At 40.6% G+C, this 23,095-nt stretch overlaps 1 protein-coding gene across 1 annotated transcript in view; it reads right to left on the reverse strand.

Annotated features, from left to right (window-relative positions):
• Positions 1–361: 361 nt before the first annotated feature.
• The window catches only part of atrnl1b (attractin-like 1b), a 49,090-nt gene continuing 26,356 nt past the window's right edge, over positions 362–23,095 (reverse strand). Inside the window, exons 21-29 of the mRNA XM_086064846.1 lie at positions 20,504–20,556; positions 18,528–18,622; positions 18,128–18,206; positions 15,867–16,024; positions 13,979–14,040; positions 11,504–11,582; positions 7,761–7,871; positions 3,086–3,200; positions 362–1,572 (exon numbers count right to left, since the gene is read on the reverse strand). Coding sequence (XP_085920972.1) covers positions 1,448–1,572; positions 3,086–3,200; positions 7,761–7,871; positions 11,504–11,582; positions 13,979–14,040; positions 15,867–16,024; positions 18,128–18,206; positions 18,528–18,622; positions 20,504–20,556 — 877 coding nt within the window. The 3' untranslated portion in view covers positions 362–1,447. The remainder of the gene's footprint in view (positions 1,573–3,085; positions 3,201–7,760; positions 7,872–11,503; positions 11,583–13,978; positions 14,041–15,866; positions 16,025–18,127; positions 18,207–18,527; positions 18,623–20,503; positions 20,557–23,095) is intronic.

The following is a 23,095-nucleotide window of genomic DNA, read 5'->3' on the forward strand; positions in this document are numbered from 1 at the left end:
GCTAAGTTTCATCATTATTCAATAATCTGTTTAAAACTTTGCGTAAATGAGCTTTTTGCAATGTGGCCCTGGTTGATCTCTTATACTCTGCTGCCACCCTGCTGGCCGTTTTTGTAATAACTACCATTGCTTCAACCGTTCTCTGCAGTTCAGAGGCCGCATCAAAGCCTTCTGTATGCTCTAGCATTTTTTTAAAAACAAAAAAAACCTAAAAACGTATAAATATGTCTTTTGGACACCAGCAAATTTCTAAAATTTATTTTTTTAAATAGAACGTATTTATATGTTTTGGGGAGCAAATGAGTTCATATACCATCATGTCGTTCATCCTTAAAACACATCGCTGATCACTGACAAGCAGTCTCTCTCTCTTGCTTTTCTTTATTTTTTTTCCTTTTAGTTTCCAGCGACACCCGGATTCCTGTGTAATGACACTGTACAAACACACACGGATAAGGAACATGTTAGCTTACATACGATGCAACATAATGACCGTTGTTTGCGACAATGCCCAAAGGGGGGTTTAAAAAAAACAAACAGCATTTATTTAATAAACAACCTACTATCAAAATTTCTTTCAATGTGCTATTACACAGGAATCGTATTAAATATCAAAACATCAACAGAAACGCTCTTCTTCACAAATAGTGTGGTAAATATAATAAGGGATAAATGAAAAATATCTGGCCCAATCTGTCTTTGAAAGCGGACAAAACGACAGGAAATATCAAGAGAGGAGAGTGACAAAGACTCACGTTTGTTCAAAAAGCAAACACTGTACAAGCTTGGAAAATTCTGCCCTCCGCTTTTCGTCCGGCAATACAAAAAGGTAACAGTGGGGTCAGCCGGACGCAGAATGTCCTTGCTTCAAGTGTACGACGTCGCCTCCGCGTCCCCCAAAATCGGCCCAAAAGCAACCAAACAGAACACTGAGGCAAGATTTTCCAGTTTTGTATGTACATTAAATGCTAAAAGTGACAAAACGGTGCGATTGTAGTGCGCGGAGTTCCTTCAGGCGGCAAACCGGTGGAGCTTTTAGCACCGTGAAAAACACTTGTGGGCGTGCAAAAAAAAAGAAAAATACAAAATACAAAATAAAGCAATAATAAACAATAGGCAGCATTTAACAGGCGTCGGCCAGCTTTAGCTTCAAATGAACTGCATAGCGATTAGCTTTTTCACTCATGCCGAGCAAAAAAGGAACACAAACAAGTGAAGCTTTAAAGAAAAACAAATCCTCCGTTTCCAGCTTTTACGTCCTGCAGGTTTCTCAAAGTCCTTCGTGGCAGGGTACAGTACAGTTGCGCTGTGGTTCTTCATTTCTATCCCCCCCGGAAATATTCGGTCACAGACAAACAGGCTCTCGTCCCCGTCTCACCACAAGGGAAAGTCGTCCCGCCGGGAACCCGCGATGGTTCGGAGCAGCGTGGCGGCAAAAAGATGGCGCTCAGACGCAGGTGCCCTGATGTGTCGGCGCCAGGGCCTTGCGGTTCTTTAGCGCCTGCGACTTCTCCTTAAAATCGGATGCTTTCTGCTGGGAGATGTCGATCAGTGCGCTGGCGACGATTAGGCCTGTTGGTGGGGCGACACAAAATGGACGATCATTTCAACCCGTCGCTTTGTCGCTCACCTACGACGGCGTATTAGAGCCACATATATAAAAAAAAAAAAAGTTTAGAGGGCGGGGGCAATATTCTGAGAAAAAAACTAGCAAAAGTGGCAAATTTGAGAGAAATAAGTTTTTACTTACGAGAAATACACGTAACATACTACTCGGCTTTTTAAATAAGAAAGTAGTAATGCATTTAAGTTAATTTGTTAAAATAAATATTTACTTGTACATTTGTGTTTCTAGAATTATTATTTACACATTCATAAAAAAAAATTTTTTTGTACAAGTAGCTAAGTTGAGCTAAGTGTCAAATCTGCTGCTCTCCGTCATTCACTTGCATTTACCTAAAGTATGCTAGCTTCTGATTGGTTAGTGTTTAGTCAGCTGATAGGGGATCAGGAAGTGTTGTCGCTCGAGCTGCCGTGTATGACAAGTAAAGTCTAAATTAAGAATGAATCCGTCTCCATCCTGCCTTTTCCTTTTCTAAACACTGTGCCATTAACCAACAACAAATTCTCACAGACTATACAGCTACGATACGTGTATTTCTCATAAGTTTCTGCGTTTTCTCTCTCTCGCAAATCAGCCACTTTATTAAGTCGCAAATTTGCGACTATAAACTCGCATATTTGCACGTTATTTTCTTGCAAGTTTGCCACTTTAAAGTCGCAAATTTCTGAGTTTTTTTCTCAGAATATTGCCCCGACCCTCTAAAAATATATATTTATACGTGGCCCTAATACGCTGTTGTACTCATCATTTTTCTGTATAACCAAACTCAAAACTATAAAAGCGTTGAACTCTAAATTAGTGATAGACCGATACGTGTTTTTCAAGGTGGTTACCGATTATTAGTAATCAAGGAGAACGATTACCGATATTTCAAGACGATATTTATTTCTAGTAAAAGAGAAAATATTAGCGTAAAAAAAAAATCTTTTATTTTAACATATAAAGAATAGACAGCTTTGTTTAATTTTTTTTTAAAGAAAATTCCAGGGAGCTTTCATCAGCATGTGGTCAGCTAAATTAAAAACTAAGCAAATAGTTCCCTAAAATGTTCTGTAAATTAAGTTTTCAAACATGTCAACATAATTTCTTAATTTATTTCATTATTTATTTTTTAGTGCAGCATCATTTTTATAAATTGGACATTTAAATAAACCCATGAGCGACGAATTTAGCTAATTTGGGGTATCAGTCAGGGTTCGTAAAAGGTTTCAAAAGATCTTAGCAGACAGTGAAAAATTGTCTAAATATGTTCGAAATGTCAAGTGATGACAAGTAAAAACTGTCTACCCTAATGAAAACCCTAAATTTGCTACATTCGCAAGCATTCGCCAGATACCAGCTTTTTCATTTTTCATCCGTAAAAAAATATTTGCCTATTTTTCAAAATGCCAAATATCGGCACCGCTAATCGGCTCTAAATTCGTCCAATTCCAATGAAATTCCAAGAAAATGTTTTGTCACCTGACTGGCCGGGCGGAGGCAAGTTGGTGGGTCCCGACGGCAGCCGCATGAGAACCGTCAACACGGCAGCTTTGCCTCCGGAACACGGCTCCATGGCAACGGGTTTGGGTGCACCCTGTGGAGGAAGTACATGGAAAATAAACGCGTGATCAACAACACAATTTAATGGATAAACAAATGACGCTAAACAATAAGTGAAAAAGGGTTCCCCATGCCCCAGCAGGTGGGAAAGGAGAGCCGCCGCCGCCGCCGATGCGAAGTTTTCATTAGCTAATTAACGCGCGCAGCGGCTGGCGAATGAACCTTTCGGACAGTCAAATCTAGAGACGAGCCGCCCTCCTCCCGGGACCAGCGCTTTAATTGGTCACACAACAACAACGAAGACGGCAAGAACACTTGCGTGTCCCTCTGCCTGACAGTCGTGGGGTTGAGAAAGCCAACACTTAAGACTTGATAGCCAGAAAAGTGCTCGTGTCTCAAGCGTGAAAAACATGTCATCCTGACAATGAACGTCAAGGGTTATTTTTGTGTGCGTGTGCGCTGTGTTTGGGAGAAATTGAGGAATAATAACACGTCTGACCACAATTGACTTCTTTGTGTCTGGCAGGCTCCAAATTGCGATGACGGAGGACTCGCGAGGCGGATTGTCCGAAAACAAGAATGTGTGCCGAGGGACTGATTAGTTTCTGCTTATAGAGCCAATTTATTCTTTTGAGTACTTCATGTTTTTGCAACACTTTGTAAGCTTGCCAATTTATTTGAACTCATTCGCTCCCAGCCATTTTCACTGAAGCAACCCCCTTCGCTCCCGGCTGTTTTACTGGATTTCGACAAGATTTGGCAAAATCCACAGAATATTGTGTTCTACTGCTATAAAAACGAAAGATTAGCGTCTCTTCTTTCATCAGAAAAAAAAAGTATATTTGTATCTGTTTATTAGAATATTCATTATCATAATAAGTTTTATCGATATTCACATTCCTGGTGAAAAACACTGTCACAAAGAGCTTGTTGCAACATGGCCCTGGTTGATCTCTTATACTCTGCTGCCACCTGCTGGCCGTTTTTGTAATAACTACCGCTGCTTCAAACATTCTCCAGTTCAGAGGCTGCATCAAAGCTTTCTGTATGCTCTAGCATAAAAAAAACACAAAAAAACGTATAAATATGTCTTTGGGAGCATGGTAATATTTAAAATAGAACATATTTATACGATTATGGGTGCAAATTAGTGAACTGTCAACTTTTTTAATCTTTTCAATAGTTATGAATTCCCCACAACTTTCATGCGTCTGCCACTACGGATGATTATGATTCACTTTCGTCCGCCTTAATTCTCATAAAGTTCGTCTGGCCCTCGGAGGACTGAAACGGCCCTAAGAGCAAAATGGCTCCACACTCTCGTTATGAACAATATCCATAAATACAGTGTGATGAATAAGTCAAAATGGATGTAAACACAAGGGAACTCAAATTAAATCCAACTGCGTGCCGCGAGATAGAAAATATGTTTCCGTCACGGAATATGAATATTGATGCGCGATCCAGGCGAGGCAATTAGGTCACGTGGCGCGAGGAAAACATTAGCGTGCGTCCGCTCGGGCGCAGCGGTGACGGATTTGGCAACGTGCTCCGTCTTGCGCTGGCATCCGAGGGGCAATCAACTTGTCAGTCGGCTTCACGGGCACTCAGGTGATCCCCGCTAATGAGTAGCTACATTCCCGCAAAAAAAAGAAAAAGAAAAGAAAAGTGGGCCTAAATTGTCTCACGCTAACGATAAATCAGAATCCGCCGCATTACGGATCACTTGGTGAGACGTCATTACGGCTGTTCCAAAACAGAACGCAAAACATTGGCATGGATTGTAAAGAGTGCAAATGTGGCTTGTTTTCCTTTTCTTTGCTCAATATTAACATTCAAGAACATTTTTTTGTATGGGGACCAAATTCCGCTCTTCCGACAAAACGGTGCAAAAAAAAAAAAAAAAAATCCCAAATTGTACTCAACGTGGCAACAAGCTGTCGATTCAAACAGGCGGTCAGTAAAATGTGTTGTCAGTGTCCTCTTTGACATCAACCAGTATTTCCAACAGTTAAATGACACCAGATGCTGAGCAATTAATTAGGCTTGTAAAAAAGCGGGGAAAAAAAAGGAGCTTTATGTTTATGCGGTTCACCTTCAGCTGCTGCCAAACAATGCCATCAAATAATTGAATCACTTGACTCAGCGGTGTTTAAAATTAGCTGATAGCATACACGTAGGATTTTAACGCAATCATGTGGTCGGTTTTACTTAAAATAGCCATTTTGGATGGTGCAATTGCCTGGAATGAGGACAACGGCATTGCTGCTGTCGCCATGGCAACTACAGTTTACTAAGTAATCTATTTCTTTTTTGACAATCATGTCATGTTTTTGTGGTTCAGTAAAAAAAAAAAAATCATGGATGAGGAGCCTCAAAACCTTGCACAGGGATGCAGTTTTTCCGTTGAAGGACCTCGATACATGTGTGGTGCTCAACTTATTGGATTATATTTTCATTCGTGGACGCAGCACTTGATTAGTAAAAAAAATTGTCAGATTTTTTTCCCCACGCAAAAAAACATTTAGTTCTCTTTTGTTACTAGAAAAATCAAAACAAGTTTTTCGGTAGATGTGTGGTCCTCAATTGAATGGATTGTATTTTCATTCGTGGCCGCAGCACTTCATTAGCAAAAATATTAAATAAAAAAAACAATTTTCCATGCAAATAAAAAAAATTTTTTTTAGTTCTCCTTTGTTACTAGAGAAAGCAAATGAAAATTGAAACAAGTTTTTCGGTAGATGTGAGGTCTTCACAATTGAATAGATTGTATTTTCATTCGTGGACACAGCACTTCATTCGCAAAAAATTGTCAGATTTTCCCCCCTGCAAATTAAAGATATGTTTTTGAAATAAATTTAGTTCTCCTTCGTTACTAGAAAAAGCAAATGGAAATCAAAACACGTTTTTCCGTAGATGTGTGGTCCTCAATTGAATGGATTGTATTTTCATTCGTGGACGCAGCACTTCATTCGCAAAACATTTTTTGTAAGATTTCTTTTCCACGCAAAATATTATATTATTATATATATATTATATTTGAATACATTTAGTTCTCCATCAACACTAGAAAAAGCAAATGAAGATCAAAACGAGTTTCGCTGTTGTTTTTTTACCCTCCTGGGATTTGCTGTATTTCTCCTGCTCCCAAACAAGCTTTGAAGCATTAACTTGCATCAACCATATAAAAAAAGACAATGTGAAAAACGAGTGTCTCTGCAAGGCAATGTTACAGATATACGGTGTGATTTTGTTTTATAGTGTATAATTATGACGCTCCAGAAAAAGAGCCATTGACGTTTCAGACATGTTTGTTCTCAAGTGCGTTGGCAACTTCCTTAAAAACGACGCACGGACATCGAAGTAAAAAAGACGGTCAGCCGTTGGCTGGTTCACGCCGCATCTTGTGAGGGTCAACAAACAGAGGACGCAGGATTCTTTTTTTCCGCGGTTATCATTTCCACAACAGCTTGGGACAGTGTTTACCGCAATCGTCTCCAGTGGGCGCAAACCTTTTTCCTTAATGCGCTCTGACAAACAAACAGCTTTGCCAGGCGTCCGAAATGGGACGGACACAAACTCGCGGAACTAATTTGGCTATAATTAATGTTACACTCACAAATAGCTCACGATTATTATTATTTATTTATTTTTTTTTGGGGGGGTGGGGTGAGGTTGTGGATTCAGACTGCAGCAATGAATTGCACTCCGAGAGCAAAGAAGCATTGTTGTTCTCCTCTCCTGTTCTTTCCGCTGCCCTTCACGATGGCGTAATGGGCGGCGAGCAGCGCTCAGCAATACACTAATGGCTAATGTAGTGCCTCCTCGCTGGTTGCCACAGTGATTTTATTTCTCTCGGCGGCAGGTGACACAGCGCCCGGCCTTGGCTGAGGAAACACTGTTGCTCCCCTGATGTCAATTTGAGCATGTGGCTCCCTTTTATTGCTTCCAGCTACGCTTTTATCCCCAGTGACATTGAGGCCGCCGCTGTACTTCCTTCAAGATTTCTTTTCTGTTTTGTGTGTGATGTATTTAAATGATTGGAAGAAAGGTCAGAGGATTATTATTTTTTTTTAGACTTTAACTTACAAAAAAAAAACTTTCTCTTTTGAATGTATTGAGGATGTCTCTATGCTTATTATTATTATTATTTTCTAAAAAAAATAAAAGGTGAGATTTAATTGGAAGCAGTGGTTGCAGAGGACAAGTCATAATAAACAGAGGACAAACTTTAATTTGTAAAACAGACAGACGGTCAGGTCATTCATTGGTAAGACAAACAAAAAGGAAACGTTTTTTCAATTAATTTTGTAATGACCTACTGGGGAGTAAAAAAAAAATGTAATGTTTATTTCGCTAATGTTTTATTCTATCATCTTCAATAAGTAAATCAATTACTTATGAAAAATAATTATTTATTTAAAAAAATATAAATCTATTATTTGTTTATTTATTTATTTTTTAAATTTTACAGTACTGACAAACAAACAGTAAATACACAAATGCCAAACCGTGAATATTTATGTAATATTTCTATCCAGGCAAAACTAAGCAATTTTGAAAAATGTCATGAAAACAGAAGTACAAGACTTACGTCAGCCACCGGTTGTAGCATCTCTGTTTGTTCTCCTCCTCGAGTGTCCAGCACGACGGCAGCGGACGCAAAAGGACGACTAGCCATTTGTTGACGCTCCCTCATCAGTTGCTGGGGGGGAGAACAACAATAAATAAAGACCAGAAAAACGATATATGCCAACAATCATTTAAAAAATGTACTTAAAAATTTGAGGTTTCATTTTTTATTGCCAAGCAATTCACTTTATGTGTAAATTAACGGTAAATACTTTAAGCATACTAGTTTATTAACAACTTATCATTTTTTTTATGTAAATGAACAAATACATTTAGCTAAATTCTTTAAAAAAAAGAATAAATATTTTATAAAATATAGTTTCAGCACGTTTTTTTCACAGTGTGAAAAACCTACCTGCCTTTTTATTAGCCCTTTTGACAAAAATGAAAAATAAAAATTGACACTTCCTGTGACGGCGATACAAAATGGTTCAAATAGAGCACCCGAGATCCAAATTCAATGTTTCCCAATTGGGATACAAGCGAGGTGGAAAATGAGGAAGTGGGACTATTAACGACATTCCTCAACCCGCGGGGCATGAAGCTAAAAATCAATAGCAGATATCGATGGGGAAACACTAAAACAGCATCCATGCTGTAAAAACCTGGAGGTTGTTCCCGTGACCCACTTGTGAGCGCAAAATATGCCGTCAACTCTCAGGCAATTTTAAGTGAGCAACTGAATAAAAACATTCCATAATCACGCAATCATCTGTAGGTTTGACCCACGTTTCTGTCGGGCAGAAATGAGCTTTTCTTTTTCCCCCCCATCGTCAATCAATACTGTCAAACGACTAGAGCCACACTTCTCATCCGCAAAGCTGAGGTTGATCAATAGCGATCAATAGCTGCGTTGAGGAACGAATGAGGCCGCCATGACAATTAAGTCGCAATAACCGGCTATTCCTTAAGTTCAATAAACAGATTGCACATACTAGTGGTGGGAAAAAAAAAACATCTGCTAAATGTTCACTCCCATGAAAACATTCGACAAAACAAAATATGAAACAACAAAAGGTGAAACAATTTCAGCACTATATAAAAAAAAAAATCGATGTTAAAAGTTTGTCATCAAAAAGGAAAGAAAACGGGGTTAAAGGTGAAACAAGGACATCTGCCGCATGAAATTGAGATTGATTTTACTCGCCGTTCCTCCTGTGCGTCAAAACTTTAGCCGGCCCATTGTCGCACATCTCTGCTATTAAACACCTTATAGCGACATCACATCTATAAATATAAGCCGCCGGGCCTGGCCGAAGGTCAGCAATGAGGAAATTTGCCCTTCTCGGAGAGATAAAGAAAGATGTCGGTGCCTGCAGGGCTATTGTAGGAATGTTGTTTGTTTGTTTGTTGCTGTTGTTGTTGTAATTTCCAACACCAAAGCTTCAAATCCAACAACATCCATCCTAAATGTCAGATAGCCCGCAGTGTTATTTATCACGCCGCAGGGTTAATTTAAAGCGCCGGAGAGGGGAAGCAAAGTCGGCGAAGCGCTCGTGTCCGGCAACGGCGTAAAATGCGCTGGGAATACAATCGGCACAATAAGCGAAAGGAATCCATAAATGAATAACTTAAGTAAACGACAAAAGGCCAGAGTGAAGTCCGTAAAAACCAATTAACAAGTGATTTTGTCAAGAACACAAGCTGGAGCCTTTCACCGCCGCGATAAGCTTGCGCACGCACCACATTAATATGCGGCTTGATTAATTTGGCAAGTGAGCGCATGAATTATCTGTCGGGTGAATACAGCGGTTTCTCCCTCCTTTCATGGGGCGCTATAAAAAAAAAGTGCCATCCCGCCTCGGAGCCTTTTTCGGCACCTTAGCAGGTCACTTTATGCTTTTTTCCTGCGTCACGGTGCGCGCTCCCACGGGCGCGCCCCAAAACACGCCGCCGCCGCCGTGCATCCATTTTGGCTGAAATTGGCAAGCCCCGACGTGAAATTCTTCACATTGACGCGCACACTTTTGTAAAAGAACTGAGGTGGATCAAGTAGGATAAAACGTCACCACGTTCCACATTTGATAAGACCGACGCAGACTCGGGTCTGCGTGTATCTTGAGAATTCCCATTATTACCTGCTTTGTCGGCAGGTAAAAACCGAAAGGTGAAATCCTTATCGGGTGACTTTAGAGGAAATGACTCAAGTTCAAACTCAAATCCTCAGGCGCACAAGTGTTCTCCAAGTTGAGGAGTTAGGAATGTTTCTTCTGTAAGAGAAGAGCTGATCTTATTAAAATAAGGCAAAAAGTGTTGGCTGAGCTCTTGAAGGGAGCCGCGTTGCCGCTAAGGTGGTTCCGAAAGTCGCATCAGCGCAAGTATAAAAGCTCATTATCCCATCAAGCAGGCTTCATTAGAACTAAGTGCATTAAAAGGAAGAATTTACATAATTGATACTTGCACGTACTTATGACTGCACTTAACTTTTGATTTTCAACATGCACGCTTGCGAAACACATTTATACACAGAATGCGGGCTTGTATATTAACTCATTCGCGCACAGCCATTTTCACTGAAGCTATTGCTATAAAAACACGGAACCTACCAAAAGAAAGATGAGAGTCTCTTCTTTCATCAGGAAGAAAAGTATATCTCTATCTGTTTCCGTTTTGCAGCAATTAGCATTAGAATATAGCTAAGCTTCATCTTTATTCACAAATCTGTTTAAAATAGTGAAGAGAAAAAAAAGCAATTTTTTGCAAAATGGCCCTGGTTGATCTCTTATACTCTGCTGTTACATGCTGGCCGTTTTTGTAATAACTACCATTGCTTCAACCTTCAACAAGACTGCATCAAAGCTCCAGCATAATAAAACCCTATAAAAACATATAAATACGTCTTTGGGACATTTAAAACAGAACGTATTTATACGTGTTTGGGAGCTAATGAGTCAAGGAACAAAACGTAGGCTGCTTTTTTTTCTTTTAGGTCATGAAAAGAAAAAGCAAATAAAATACTTTAGCCTTTTTCTTCAAATAGCCTGGCCCATTTGTCCGTTAAAAAAACAAAAACAAATGCGGCACTCGAGCCCAAGCATTTGCCCGCCAGAGTAAGACACTGGAACAAAAAGTGCAAGCATGTTGCGTAAAACATCTTTGAACGTATGCTTCAGTCCCGCGGTGTGAAATGTCAGCGCCTCGCCCCTTCCACGCTGGCGCCGTCAATGAGGTCAGCGCCTGCGTCCTGCGGTGTGACATTTACAGCTGTTGCCCCTTCGTACCTTTGTCCCCTGGCTCGTGATCCAACACCGATCACATGACCTCAATGCAAATCCCAGGCATATATATTTGCGTGTGCCGCGTAGGTTTACATATCACGAACGTCAGAACTTTATGATCTACTTTGTGTGGTAATAAACGTTTTGATTCATCTCATTGTTTATTTTGACGTGGGAGCTGAAGGGCAGCGACAAAAATCGATAAAACAAACACCAACCGAGGTCCCCCCCCCAAAAAATTAAGTGAGCGGCATTTTAATGAAGGCAGACCATCTGCACGCATTCATTATTTGACTGACTTTTTAATTCTTCAGACTGGCATGATTCACAGTCAGGATGGCAATTATTATTGTTGATATCCACATATCAATTAGTGGCAGGCGGATACGAAACCCAGTTCCCGATACTCAATGTCAGACCAAAACATCGTATTCCCACGCGATTAAAATCATTTGTTATCTTTGAATTTGGACGACGGGGCACTTACTTCTCGCCGCCGTGACGCCCAGCAAGTCTGCTTGACCTTCCACACCACGGCCGCCACCAGGAGAAGCGACAGAAAACAACTGCAAGGAGACGTAAACCACAGGGCAGGGGATCAGATTTTGGTGTTGTGAAGATTTGCAATGTTTTTCCTCCCCCCTCAATATTGATGATAGCGCAATCGCTGAATCAGCGAGCTCTCATCTCGGATGTTCCTCGCGTACAACGTCTATGATGTTCATAAAAATAGGACCGCAAAAAGGGTAATTGGCGAGTCTCTAAATCATGTCTACATTAATTTCCAAGTTAGAAGGGAACATGAGCCTGCTCCTGATGCGCAGGGACAAAGATAATCACGCCGCCATGTGAACTACATCCTGTAATTCGAGCAACAAGCCCCCGTCTTCGGGGGGGGCCAGCAGCAGTAATCTCCTTTCAGCGGGGACACATTACCAGCTCGGACCCGATGAACCCACGAGCATTTGTTTGATATTGAAACCCGAGCGGGCTAGCCGGTTAAGATATATGGCCGAGATGGGCGTCGCCAAAAGAGCCGGCGACGTTGATGGCGGCGTGAAACGTGATCGCACTGGCAAGGGACGGGGAAAGCAACGGGGGCAAAGAGAAAAGGTGAAATCCGCTGTAAGCAACGGGAAACATCAAACGGCGCGCGATCACACTTCACAGCGTGGGAACGCTTTCGTTCTCTTAAAAAAAGGGGCCCGCGATTGCCTTCGCGCCACTTTGAAGATAAGCGGCGATGATATTCAAGTGGGGCGAGAGATAGAGAACAGACAGAAACTTGTTGGTTAAAAAAAAAAAATGCAAAAATCTTCTGACTGCATAAACAACTCTTTTAGTTCACCTCAACCACGATTAACAAATGTATTGGCGACGACCGTGTTTAATGTAAACGAGATGAAGCAATTTCGGTTGAAATTGCGTGTGAATGAAATATATTGAATAAGATGAACAGTTAAGAATGTCGCAATCGAAATGAATGGGGGATCTTTGGCGTGAAAATGTTGAATTGTGAGAAAAATAATAATAAATAATAGCCCGTGAAGCGTGATATTTTGGAACATGTTGAAGTTGGAATGGTTTGAATCGGTCGAGAATTGTTGACGTAGTTGAAGGACAAAAAAGGGAATAAGAAGATAACTGGCACAACAATTCTTTCGCTGCACCTCAACCACTGCTAACAAATGTACTGGTGAGCAAGTTTACTGTAAATTAATTGGAAAGCAATATCAACAATTCAGGCCATAAACAGAAAAAAAAGAAATTGTATTTATACCGACTTTCCATTTTTGTCCAAAACTGTGAATTTGGCACATCGTCGTTTTAAACAAATGATTTGCTAGAATTTTGTTAAATAGCCACAAAGATTTTAGAAGGGGAACAATATCATGGATTCTCAAATGGGAAACACATTTGGGGGGATTCTAAGAGGCTTGTTGCGAAACAATTGAAACAATATTTGAAACAACTGAGCACGAGGAGACAACAGTGGTCGTCGTTCCCTCGCCTTGTGTGTCGTATCTGCGAGGTAGAAACCCTGCGGGGCGATTTGATGTTGTTGACATCAGGCTGATTAGGTTTCTCTCTTGAAATTCACACCCAGCTTCAACTAAGTGCATCAAGGCTATATGAACATTTGGTGACAATCAAACTTCTGGTTCCAGCCAAGCAGCGTGTTCAATTTTGCCTCAATCACAACAAGGCGTGATTAATCAAGCATGAATTCCAAACAAATCCAATTTCTATTTTAAATTGCACTGTGTCTATTGTTATTCAATTGAAACGATGGCCTTTGCTACTAATTGCAAATTAACTCAAGTGCATGTTTTAATTATGTCAATTGCCATATTAGATTAAATAAGTCTGCATGTTTTATTTTTTTTTTTATTTTTTTTTGCAAGAATCCCTGAATTCAGTTTTGTAATTTGAGCTGACGGATGCAGGCGATAACTGTGCAACACTTTAGCCGGATGGCTTTTGTGGACAGGGCAGTGATGGGCAGGTGCCTCGGGGCAATGGCGGCCTTCGACTCGCAACCCTGACAGCTACGCGCATAATATGCTCGTCCGTCATCCGAGGAAATGAGCAGCTTACATTGAAATAAGACACGGGGCTCAGGACGGTCGTGAGCGTTAATACAATCCTGGAAAACCAGTTTTGTTTTGTTTTTGTTTTTTTCCCAATTTGCTTTCTTGGGTTAGCCACAAATGAGTCCTGATTTATGACTGTTTTACAGCATTAAGACCTAATTAAATGATTACTGTCAGCTCGTTTCAATTGACTGCCGGGTGAGACGACGAAGAAGTCCATGAGGTTAAATTAGTTGACTGTCAAACAGGCTGAAGAAAAATCAATGACATTAACTAAGCAAATAAAGATGAGCCTTGGCTTCCTGGAAAACAAACACGGAGACGATGATCATGCATCCATCCGAGCGTGTCGTCGAAATATTACTCACCTGAAAAAGGTCACAAAGAACTGCACAAGGTCCATGATGCTGTTGTGTTGGGAAAAGGCAATCTAGAGGGAGGGAGGGAGGAGGAGGGGGGGGGGGAAATCATGACACAAATGTTGAAACAGTCATAACATAGTAAATTAATTCGTATCTTATCTAGCATTCAAATTATTATTATTATTTTTAATTAATATTGTTTTTTATTTGTATTATATATTTTTTATTTTTTTATTATTTGTATTATATATTTTTAATTTTTTTATTATTTGTAATATATTTATTTTAATTGTATTTATTATATTTATTTTGTATTGACTTATTATTATGGATTTTGACGCTTAACTCACATCCCGTGCAACGTTAATCAAAAATGCTGTGTTTATTAACCTAGCGGGAATGCACAGAACATATTGTCTCCTAAATGATGCTGTTTTGGTTAGCAACAGAGTTTCAAAAGCACATTTAACTCTTTAACCTCCGCAGGTAAAGGATGTCTGCTGTTGGAGTTAACTCTTAATAACAGTGATGATGCATTTCTATTTCTATTTCCAGAGCATATTCCCCGCTTTGGCGAAACACAGGTCGCAGCGAGGGTAGCTGTGCGGCAGGCCACATCACAGTGACACATCATTATCTACTGTAGACGCTTGGGAGGCATCCTGCCCCGAAAGCATTTAGACGCAGACGCACAATGTCAACAGCAGGCCGATTTTCCTTCGGGGCAACACGTGCCGGCTGTGCAACGGAGCGCGAGTTGCGTTAAGAGATGGATTTGCCGTCGCGCGTTTGCATGCGGACGAGGAGCAAATATAAATGTTTGTTTAGGTACAGATTGTTGGTTTCCATCTATTAATACAGCAATTGTGTGAAGTATGCGCCTTCTGGGAGGCGGCATGAGAAAAATGTTCAGAAGTTCAGAACCTTCAGAAAAGTCTGCCGCCGTTAATTTTTTTTATCTTTAAGTTGGGGAGAAAAAAAAAATGGAGTCACCGTTGTGAGACGAGATGCGCGGTGACATGGCTAACACGGCTTACAACAGCGCACTCTGCCATGTTGTTGACTTTCTAGTAAGTGGGAACGAGTAGATATAGTCGGCTGGATTTTCCACATAATGTGGGGGTCAAAGTAATATGTTTGGGGTTAATTCAGTTTCAAGACATCCAAGGCGGATCAATGGAATCGTTTGAGAAACATTGAAAACATTCGGAGTTAGCGCCAGTTTCTTTAAATTGATCGCTCTCGTAACAATTCCACCGAAAGCTTAAAAGTGGCTCTGGAAAATACCTTCTGTGTTTTCTCCACTTTTTAAAGCAATTAGTAGGTTTGGCCCTTTGGAAAGCTTTAAATTGGATTTCATTTCAGCCGCAAGCTCATACAAGGCATGCAAGAAAAAAAAAGAGAGACCTTATCGGATCCTCCGAGCGGCTTTAACAGCTCAAACCGGTCCATAAATAAGCGATTGTTTGCCAGGGAATTTAATAGAAAACTATTATTGGAACACCTGTATAGATGAGGTGACCCTAAACATACTACCCCACCACGGTCCACCAATCTACCGCGTGGAAAGCGCGTGACCGCCACAAAATACGAAAATCAATACAAGAGAAGACAAAATGATTTGCAAAAACAGACGGCTATGTTGTGTTATAACTTTGTTTGTCTCCAATTCAAAAATCACACCTCAAATATTGCCAATAGGATGACCCGATAAAATGGATCAGCACCGGTTTGTATTCAATCTACTTTTAAATAATGGACTCCAAATCAAACTGAGCGGTATAGGATTAAACAAAGAGCGTTCCCAAACGCAAGCGCAGCATAAACGTCTTATCTGGCTAAATTGGATTGCTCCAAGGTCCACCGCGAAAAAAAAAAAAAACAACGACCTTACCTGAATCTTGATGGGCCACGAGAAGTTACTGACGTAGACATAAAAGGTGATGTTGGGGTTGCTCCTGAAGGTAAACTTCTCACAGGAGAAGCTGTCTCTGTATTCCTTGATGTTGGTCTTGGACACGATGGGCACTTCCTCGCCGGAGATGGTGCCAGCTGTTGACCCAAAGAGTGCACAGTTACACATTTTGGAGCAAATGTTGTCGTAGCAATTTAACTCATTCACTGCCATTGACGTCTATAGACGTAAAAAAAAATCATTTGAACAGATTCTATTAGTTTTAAAAAAAATTCCCCACTTTTGTTATTGTACATTTAGAACAGATATCAAATTTGTGATTAATCGTGAGTTAACTAGTGAAGTCATGCGATTAATTATGATAAAAAATAATAATCGCTTGACGCCCCTAATTTTTAATAATCTTTTCTTTTTTTTAAAAAAAGAAAAAGAAAAGACAAGATAATAAAAAAATAAAGTTTTAATTAAAAAAAGAACAAAAGATTATTAAAAATTAGGGGCATCAGGCGATTAAAAATGTTCTTAATTCATCGCATGACTTCACTAGTTAACTCACGATTGATCACAAATTTTATAACTGTTCTAAATGTACAATATTTGTTTGGGGGGGTTTTCATACTCTTGTTAACAAAAGTGGAAAAAAATGTTAAACTGTTAAACTTAAATGTTAAATTTTTGACGTCTATAGCCGTCAATGGCAGTGAATGAGTTAATATCCGCAATGAACTAAAGTCAGCTGGTTTGAATGCACTTTTTAGAAATAACCCCAAAATGTATCCAGTCTAAAAGTCTATCTACTATAGCTGCGGGTGTTTGCTATTCAGTTGATATGTAGCAAGAATGTATGAAAAAGTGCTAATGGCCGTGTCCATCATGACGACATGAACACAAATCAATTTCCAAGCGTGAGCTCTGGCAAATAATTCCACTTTACATACAATTTAAATGTTCCCAGTCATTTCATATACACGCTCGTGTCACTGGCCTCGAGTCATTGACATTCCAACCCACCGCTGGGAAACAAAAGAACAGAAAATGACAGCTTGCGTGCGGCGACGTGAGCGTGTTTATCTTAATTGAAATCGCCCTCCTGTGCCACCGCCACCTCCACCCAAAAGGCGCTTAAGGCTCTTGTCAATTGTGAAGAGGCTCCAACGTGACTTCAGAGCCAAAATATCTTTGGCGGGAGGGGATGAGAGGGGACCTAACTTCAAAAAAAATAATGACAGCGCTACGAAAAAGGTTAAAGTGGCTGCAGAGGAGCATCATCGCCAGTTGATGTTTTTTTTTTGCAGTGGGGGGAAATGTCAGGTGTTATGTGGACAGAAAAGGTTGGCGGCGGGCTTGGGTGGAGGAGGAAGGAAGGGCAGGAGATAAACACACCACAACTGGATGGCTGCAGTGTCCTTGGGTGTCTTTACACCGGCGACCTGCAATGTCCGCTACACGTCTCAAAATCAAATGCAAGGTGAGTTACCTACTCACCAATTTTTCGAGAGAACGGAAATATTCACTGAAAGACGCAACTTTTTTTTTTGCTCTTTTTGCAAAGACGTAGCCAAGATAAGGTATGCGTTGAAAAAACAAAAAGTCAAATATAAAATGGCTTCCAGGAAAGTAGTGCTGCAAAATCCCGGGAAAAAGATGCATTTCATTCCATAAAAAAATGATGCAAAATTGTCACTCTGTATTATTTTACAAATTTATGTAATATTTAGTACCTCGCTTCAAAAAATTGGGATGCTTTTATTTTGAAGGTATTCCCACCAGCGTGACTTGACACCGACAAACGTTGCCCTGAGTTATTATACACGGGATTTTTACAGTAATTGGTATTTTTACAAATTCCAGTAATTTTGTACCTGTCAAAATACGACAAAATAAAGCTGCCTTGCCGAGCCTTGCCTTGCCTTCTCTCACTAGCTGCTGACCGGAAATGTTTTACATGACATGTAAACCACGGTTAATTTCATTTTATATTTGCGTGGCCGTTAATATTTAAAAAAATGAGACGCATCGGTGCCACTGACGACATTTACTACCCCCTCCTTGATGGTCGTTAAAGTTAAGCGAGTGTTTTATTGGTTTCAAGGTGTTAATATTGAACCGGCTATCTTGCAACTACTTACTGTTAATGTTTTCATTTAAATACGGCTTGACGGTGAAAGAATATAATGCATTTCAATGAGAAATTGTTTTCTGCCAGACTGCACAGTTACTCCATCATTTAGAGTAAATACCTGTTGATCCAACAGACCAGGTGATGTTGAGGTTGAAGTTGTTGGAGGCATTAATCGACATGTCCAAGTTCTTGTTGGCCTTTGGTGCGAGAAACAAAGAACAGGAGACATCAGGCAAACACTTATGAAACTGCGTCATGCGTCATGGAGCCTAGAATACATTCGGAGCCGGTCTCCCGGGAAAACAGTGGCCGAGTCATCAAGTAGTCATCGGTGGCGTTAAATGGGGGGGGGGGGGGGGGATAATTGACTTGCGATGGCTGCACTCGTGTCACCCAATCTGAAGGGAGCAGAGTGGAAACTGGGCGCGAAGGCGAAATCACACGGAGAGTTACGACTGAGTCACGTCGATGAACGCATGGGGACAGTAAGTCTTTGCGAATGACTCGCTTTCCATTACCTGTTCAGGTGAGGCCATGAAGTTGATGGCCGTGTAGTGGTTATCATCTTCTTGGATGAGACTAAAGGTGAACTGGTAGTCGATCAGCAGATTGTCTGTTGGGGGGGGGGGGGGGGGGGGGAATGAAGAAGACGCGTTATTGAAACCTCACCAAAGCTTGAACTCTATGACGAGAAAGCGCTATTTCTTGGGAAACGTAGGCTGCGAATATCAAAAGGAAGGTCCGAGGAGCAGGAGTCTGACTGATGGAGCGGAAGTGTTAAATCAAAAGATGATTGTAATCAAATCCATTTCGTCGCAATCAGGGTGTCCAATTTTCTCCTCAGGCGGAGTGCAAAGATGCAACTTTAACAGCAGGCTCCAAAACTCTCAACAATGATTAATAAGGAACGGTAGAATTTAATAAGCATTTGCGACACATTTTCTACTTTTGTTCTACGCGCTTACCGACAAAGACTGCGATTACATGCGCAGCCCAAACTTTTAATACATTTTTGTCCCAGAAACAAACTAAAGTTGTCTTTTCTGTCCGCATTCGGGAGAACATTTTTAACCACTGCAGTTTTTTATGACCATGACATTTTCAGTCTCATTTACACCAGCCTGCAAGTTAAGTGTGTTCACAACATGGCATGTGAGTGTGCATTTTTAGATTTGAGATTGTAAAAAAAAAAAAAAAAAAGAAACCGGACGAGTATCATGAAACGCGTTTCCAGTGTTTTCAGTACGCAACCGAGAGCTCAAAAACAAGTGTCGGTGATGCGGAGAGGTTAAAACAAGCTCGGGGGCCTGAACTTCCTCCTGTCTTCTCGCTGAGCTTGGCGTCACGCGATGGCATTTCAAAAGGGGGACAAAAGCTTGGCCGAAGCTCTGTTGTCTGGAGTGTGACATGGGGCGGGGGGGGAAATAAATAAATATATGAGGTAATGTGAAGGGCAGGGGCCCAAGCACATAAATATATAAGGCAAGACCGGTGATAACATGCATTCAAATATGCAGCTAAATCGCAGAAAACAATTTGAGGTGGCTATTACTGGTAGCAATTTTTGTGTCCCACTCTGCCCCACTCTCATATGGTGTTCCACAGGGGTCAATTTTAGGGCCCTGTTTTCATTGTATTCGCTTTAGATTGATTATTTCGTTTTTATTTCTTTAAATGGTATCACTCCACCTTGTGAGACCACCAAAGTAAATTCACTGAGCAATTTTCACAGATGAAAAGCTAATATTTTGTCCTGACCAAACCCAGAAAACAGGTGAGTCGTGATTGGTCGTTACTCGTTACATATTCCCTCAGCACAGGTGATGTCATCGTCAGCCGACATCAAGTGGAAAAGTTAGTTTTTAAAGCTATTAATTGTACATGAAAAATAATGAAGTTATCAAATTAATTCAGGACAAAATATTAACGTTTTTTTGTAATAACTACTATTACTTTAAGCGACTTCTTCATGTCAGAAGCTGTATCAAAACCTTCTGCATATTCTAACATAAATTTAAAAAAAAAAAAAAAAAAACGTATACATACGTTTTTGGGAGTGAACAGCAAAGTATTAAAAACGTATTTATACGCTTTTGGGATTGAAAGAGTTAAACACCCCTAGCAATTTTACATATGTGCTTTCACTGTGAGAAGTCCATCCTCTGAGGGCATCACAACAATGCGGCCCACGATGAAAGCAAGTATGACACCTCTGGCTCTCAATGAACGAAAAAGTAGGTGGGTGACGGAGTGCGGAGACGTTCCCCTCCTCCGTCCCACTTGATCAGCTCGGATCACTCACTCCTTGTGACGCGTTTGACATTTTCCCGACAAGTCACTCTGTCAGCGAACAAGCGCGGCGGGTGGCAAAGCGCTAAGACGGCCCATCTGCCGCCGAGCGGGAGGCTCGGAGCAAAGAGGCTGGCAAGAGCCAAGAGGGAGCGGCCGGGAATAATCGGCGACCGGATATGGAGCGCGTGCAAAAGTTACTCACAATAACAGGTTCCTCTGAGTGGATTGCCAAGGTAACGGTTTTCTGAGTCGCACCTGCAGACGAGCAGAGAGAACAGAGAGTCAGACGAGTGCACAACACGTAAGCCTCTGTTGCATCATTTTGGAATTTGGCGCAGTTAATTGGTTCATCAAAATCAACATGGCGACATGAAAATTTAACGTATAGTCTGATCACAGCGGGAGCTTCAAAACATCAATCCACAGTTAAATCCGATTAAAAACGTATGTAAACGGTAGATATAATCCTCCAACGTCGAAGCCATGTGCCAACGCAGGTGAACATTAAAATGCACAATATGCAAATGATCATATTTTGGAGATGCGCCACAAGTGAGCGAGCCGCCAAAGGCGACACGAAACTTGTTTTGTATCATGTTTAATGATTCGGATGTTTGGATTTGATCATCGGAACCAGGGGGCAAACATCTTAACAGGGCTCCGAGCAAACTGGCTTTCATCTGCCATTTTGGAGTCGCCTCAAAAGCGGCAGGGGAGAACTCGCTAGATGTGGGTGGGACTTTGCATCCAAACAAAATATTAACTTGTTGGGTTTGAAATAAATAAATGCTATTGATGGTTCGTTCTTTAGCAGTCAGCGGAACATGGATTGGTTTCGCCCCACAACATTTTTTGACCAGAAAGCAGAGAAAACAAGTTTTTGTGAAAAATAAGATGTATTTGGAACACCTTAATTTATAAAACAACAAAAACAAGAATGATATATATATATTTTTTTTTTTTTATGGCAAAATAGAAGAGGAAGTTTTCTTGTGATTGCGACAGGCTTTTTCTACTACCTTCCACGACATATAATCTGTTAACTCATTGACTCCCAACCATTTTCACTGAAGCAACCGCCTTCGCTCCCGGCTGTTTTACTGGATTTTGACTGATTTTGCAAGGCCCACAGAATATTGTGTTCTATTGCTATAAAAACATGGAACCTACCAAAAGAAAGATTAGAGGCTCTTCTTTCATCAGAAAAAAATGTATATTTGTATCTGTTTTGCAGCAATTAGCATAAGAATACAGCTAAGTTTCATCATTATTCACAAATCTGTTTAAAACACTGGGGAAAAGAGCTCTTTGCAACATGGCCCTGGTTGATCTCTTATACTCTGCTGGCCGTTTTTGTAATAACTACCATTGCTTTAAGCATTCTCTTCCGTTCTGAAGCTGCATCAAGCTTTCTGTATGCTCTAGCATAAAAAAACAAACAAAAATAAAAAAAACGTATAAATACATCTTTGGGAGCATGGTTTTATTTAAAATAGAACGTATTTACACGTTTTGGGGAGCAAAGTAGTTAATAAAATTTTGCACTTTGTCCTTACAGTATACAAAGTTATGATCAATACAGTCTGACTCTTGAATGAAGTCATTCAGTATCCATCATTTCCTGTAAGGGGGGTGGGGGGAGGGCATTCTAAACTGAAAAGAAAGGACATTGGCCCAACATCATTTTCCAGCAAATACAATATATATATATATATATATATATATATATATATATATATATATATATCAAACAAGGCTTTAAATTCAACTTACCCTCGAAACACAATGAGGCAATAATAAGCCTGCAATTAACATATGGCCAGTGTGAAATGACTGTAAACTGAGGGCCAATTAATCTATGAACGCCACTAATGAGGGTCCTAACTCGGGGGGCTAAAAATGGGGTGTGGGGGGAAGAAAAAAAAAAGATGCTGGATGGGCAATTACTGGGTTGTGTTTGCCTCGGAGCCACTGTTGTTATTTGACAGACGTTTTGGTTTTCATGCCCGCGGCGTCTGTGGGATCTCGCTAAAAAACACACGCACACACACCATCTGAACGGCAAAGATGGAAAGTGGCATGACTAAACGGCGTCCAGCGGCCTGAACGGGAGTGAGACGATGACAGCAGTACTTGTGAATTTTTTTTTGTTTTTTTTGTTTGCTATCAGAGAGAAGAGAGAATGTCAGATCATTTTAATCACGCTCTGAATCACCGGAATGTATCAGCCTTTTTTTTTGGATTGCAGTTTAGTCAGTGAATTTAACCAAAACTCCAACCAAACTATTTAGGAAAAGCTCATGGGGTGGAAGTTACGGCGTCATCTCAATGATGTCCTCGAAAGGTCATAATGAGATTGATGATCAGTTAAAGTGATACGGAGAGACACACTTGTCTTGTTACTTGGCCAAAATACGTTATTTACAAGACAAGTAACCTTCGCAAGTGTCGGCCAATCTCATGAGTAAACAAAGCGTGTCATGTTCTGAGTAACTGCGCTCAGGTTCGTTGTCAAAAAAAGTCGCTGTGTGTTTGAGTCACAGTTGTGTGCCTGTTTGCTTGCTGAGGGTTTTTTTTCTCCACATCTGTACTGCGCTCCTCATACAGCAGTTTCGTCTGTCAAGCGGTTTGTGTTTCGTTGCGTCTTGTGGTACCAGCAATAAAGCTATTCTGATTCTTAACTTCAGTGAAAAGCATAAATCAAGTGGAGCATGTAGCATCTTAGCTAGGTTTCAGCTTACCATATCGCATTGCATCTTGATTTGAGCGAACTGTATCGTATCTCAACCAGTCC

This window comes from Leptonotus elevatus, chromosome 20 (genome assembly GCF_054856555.1).
Source record: "Leptonotus elevatus isolate MCC_2025b chromosome 20, RoL_Lele_1.0, whole genome shotgun sequence".
NCBI lineage: Eukaryota > Metazoa > Chordata > Actinopteri > Syngnathiformes > Syngnathidae > Leptonotus > Leptonotus elevatus.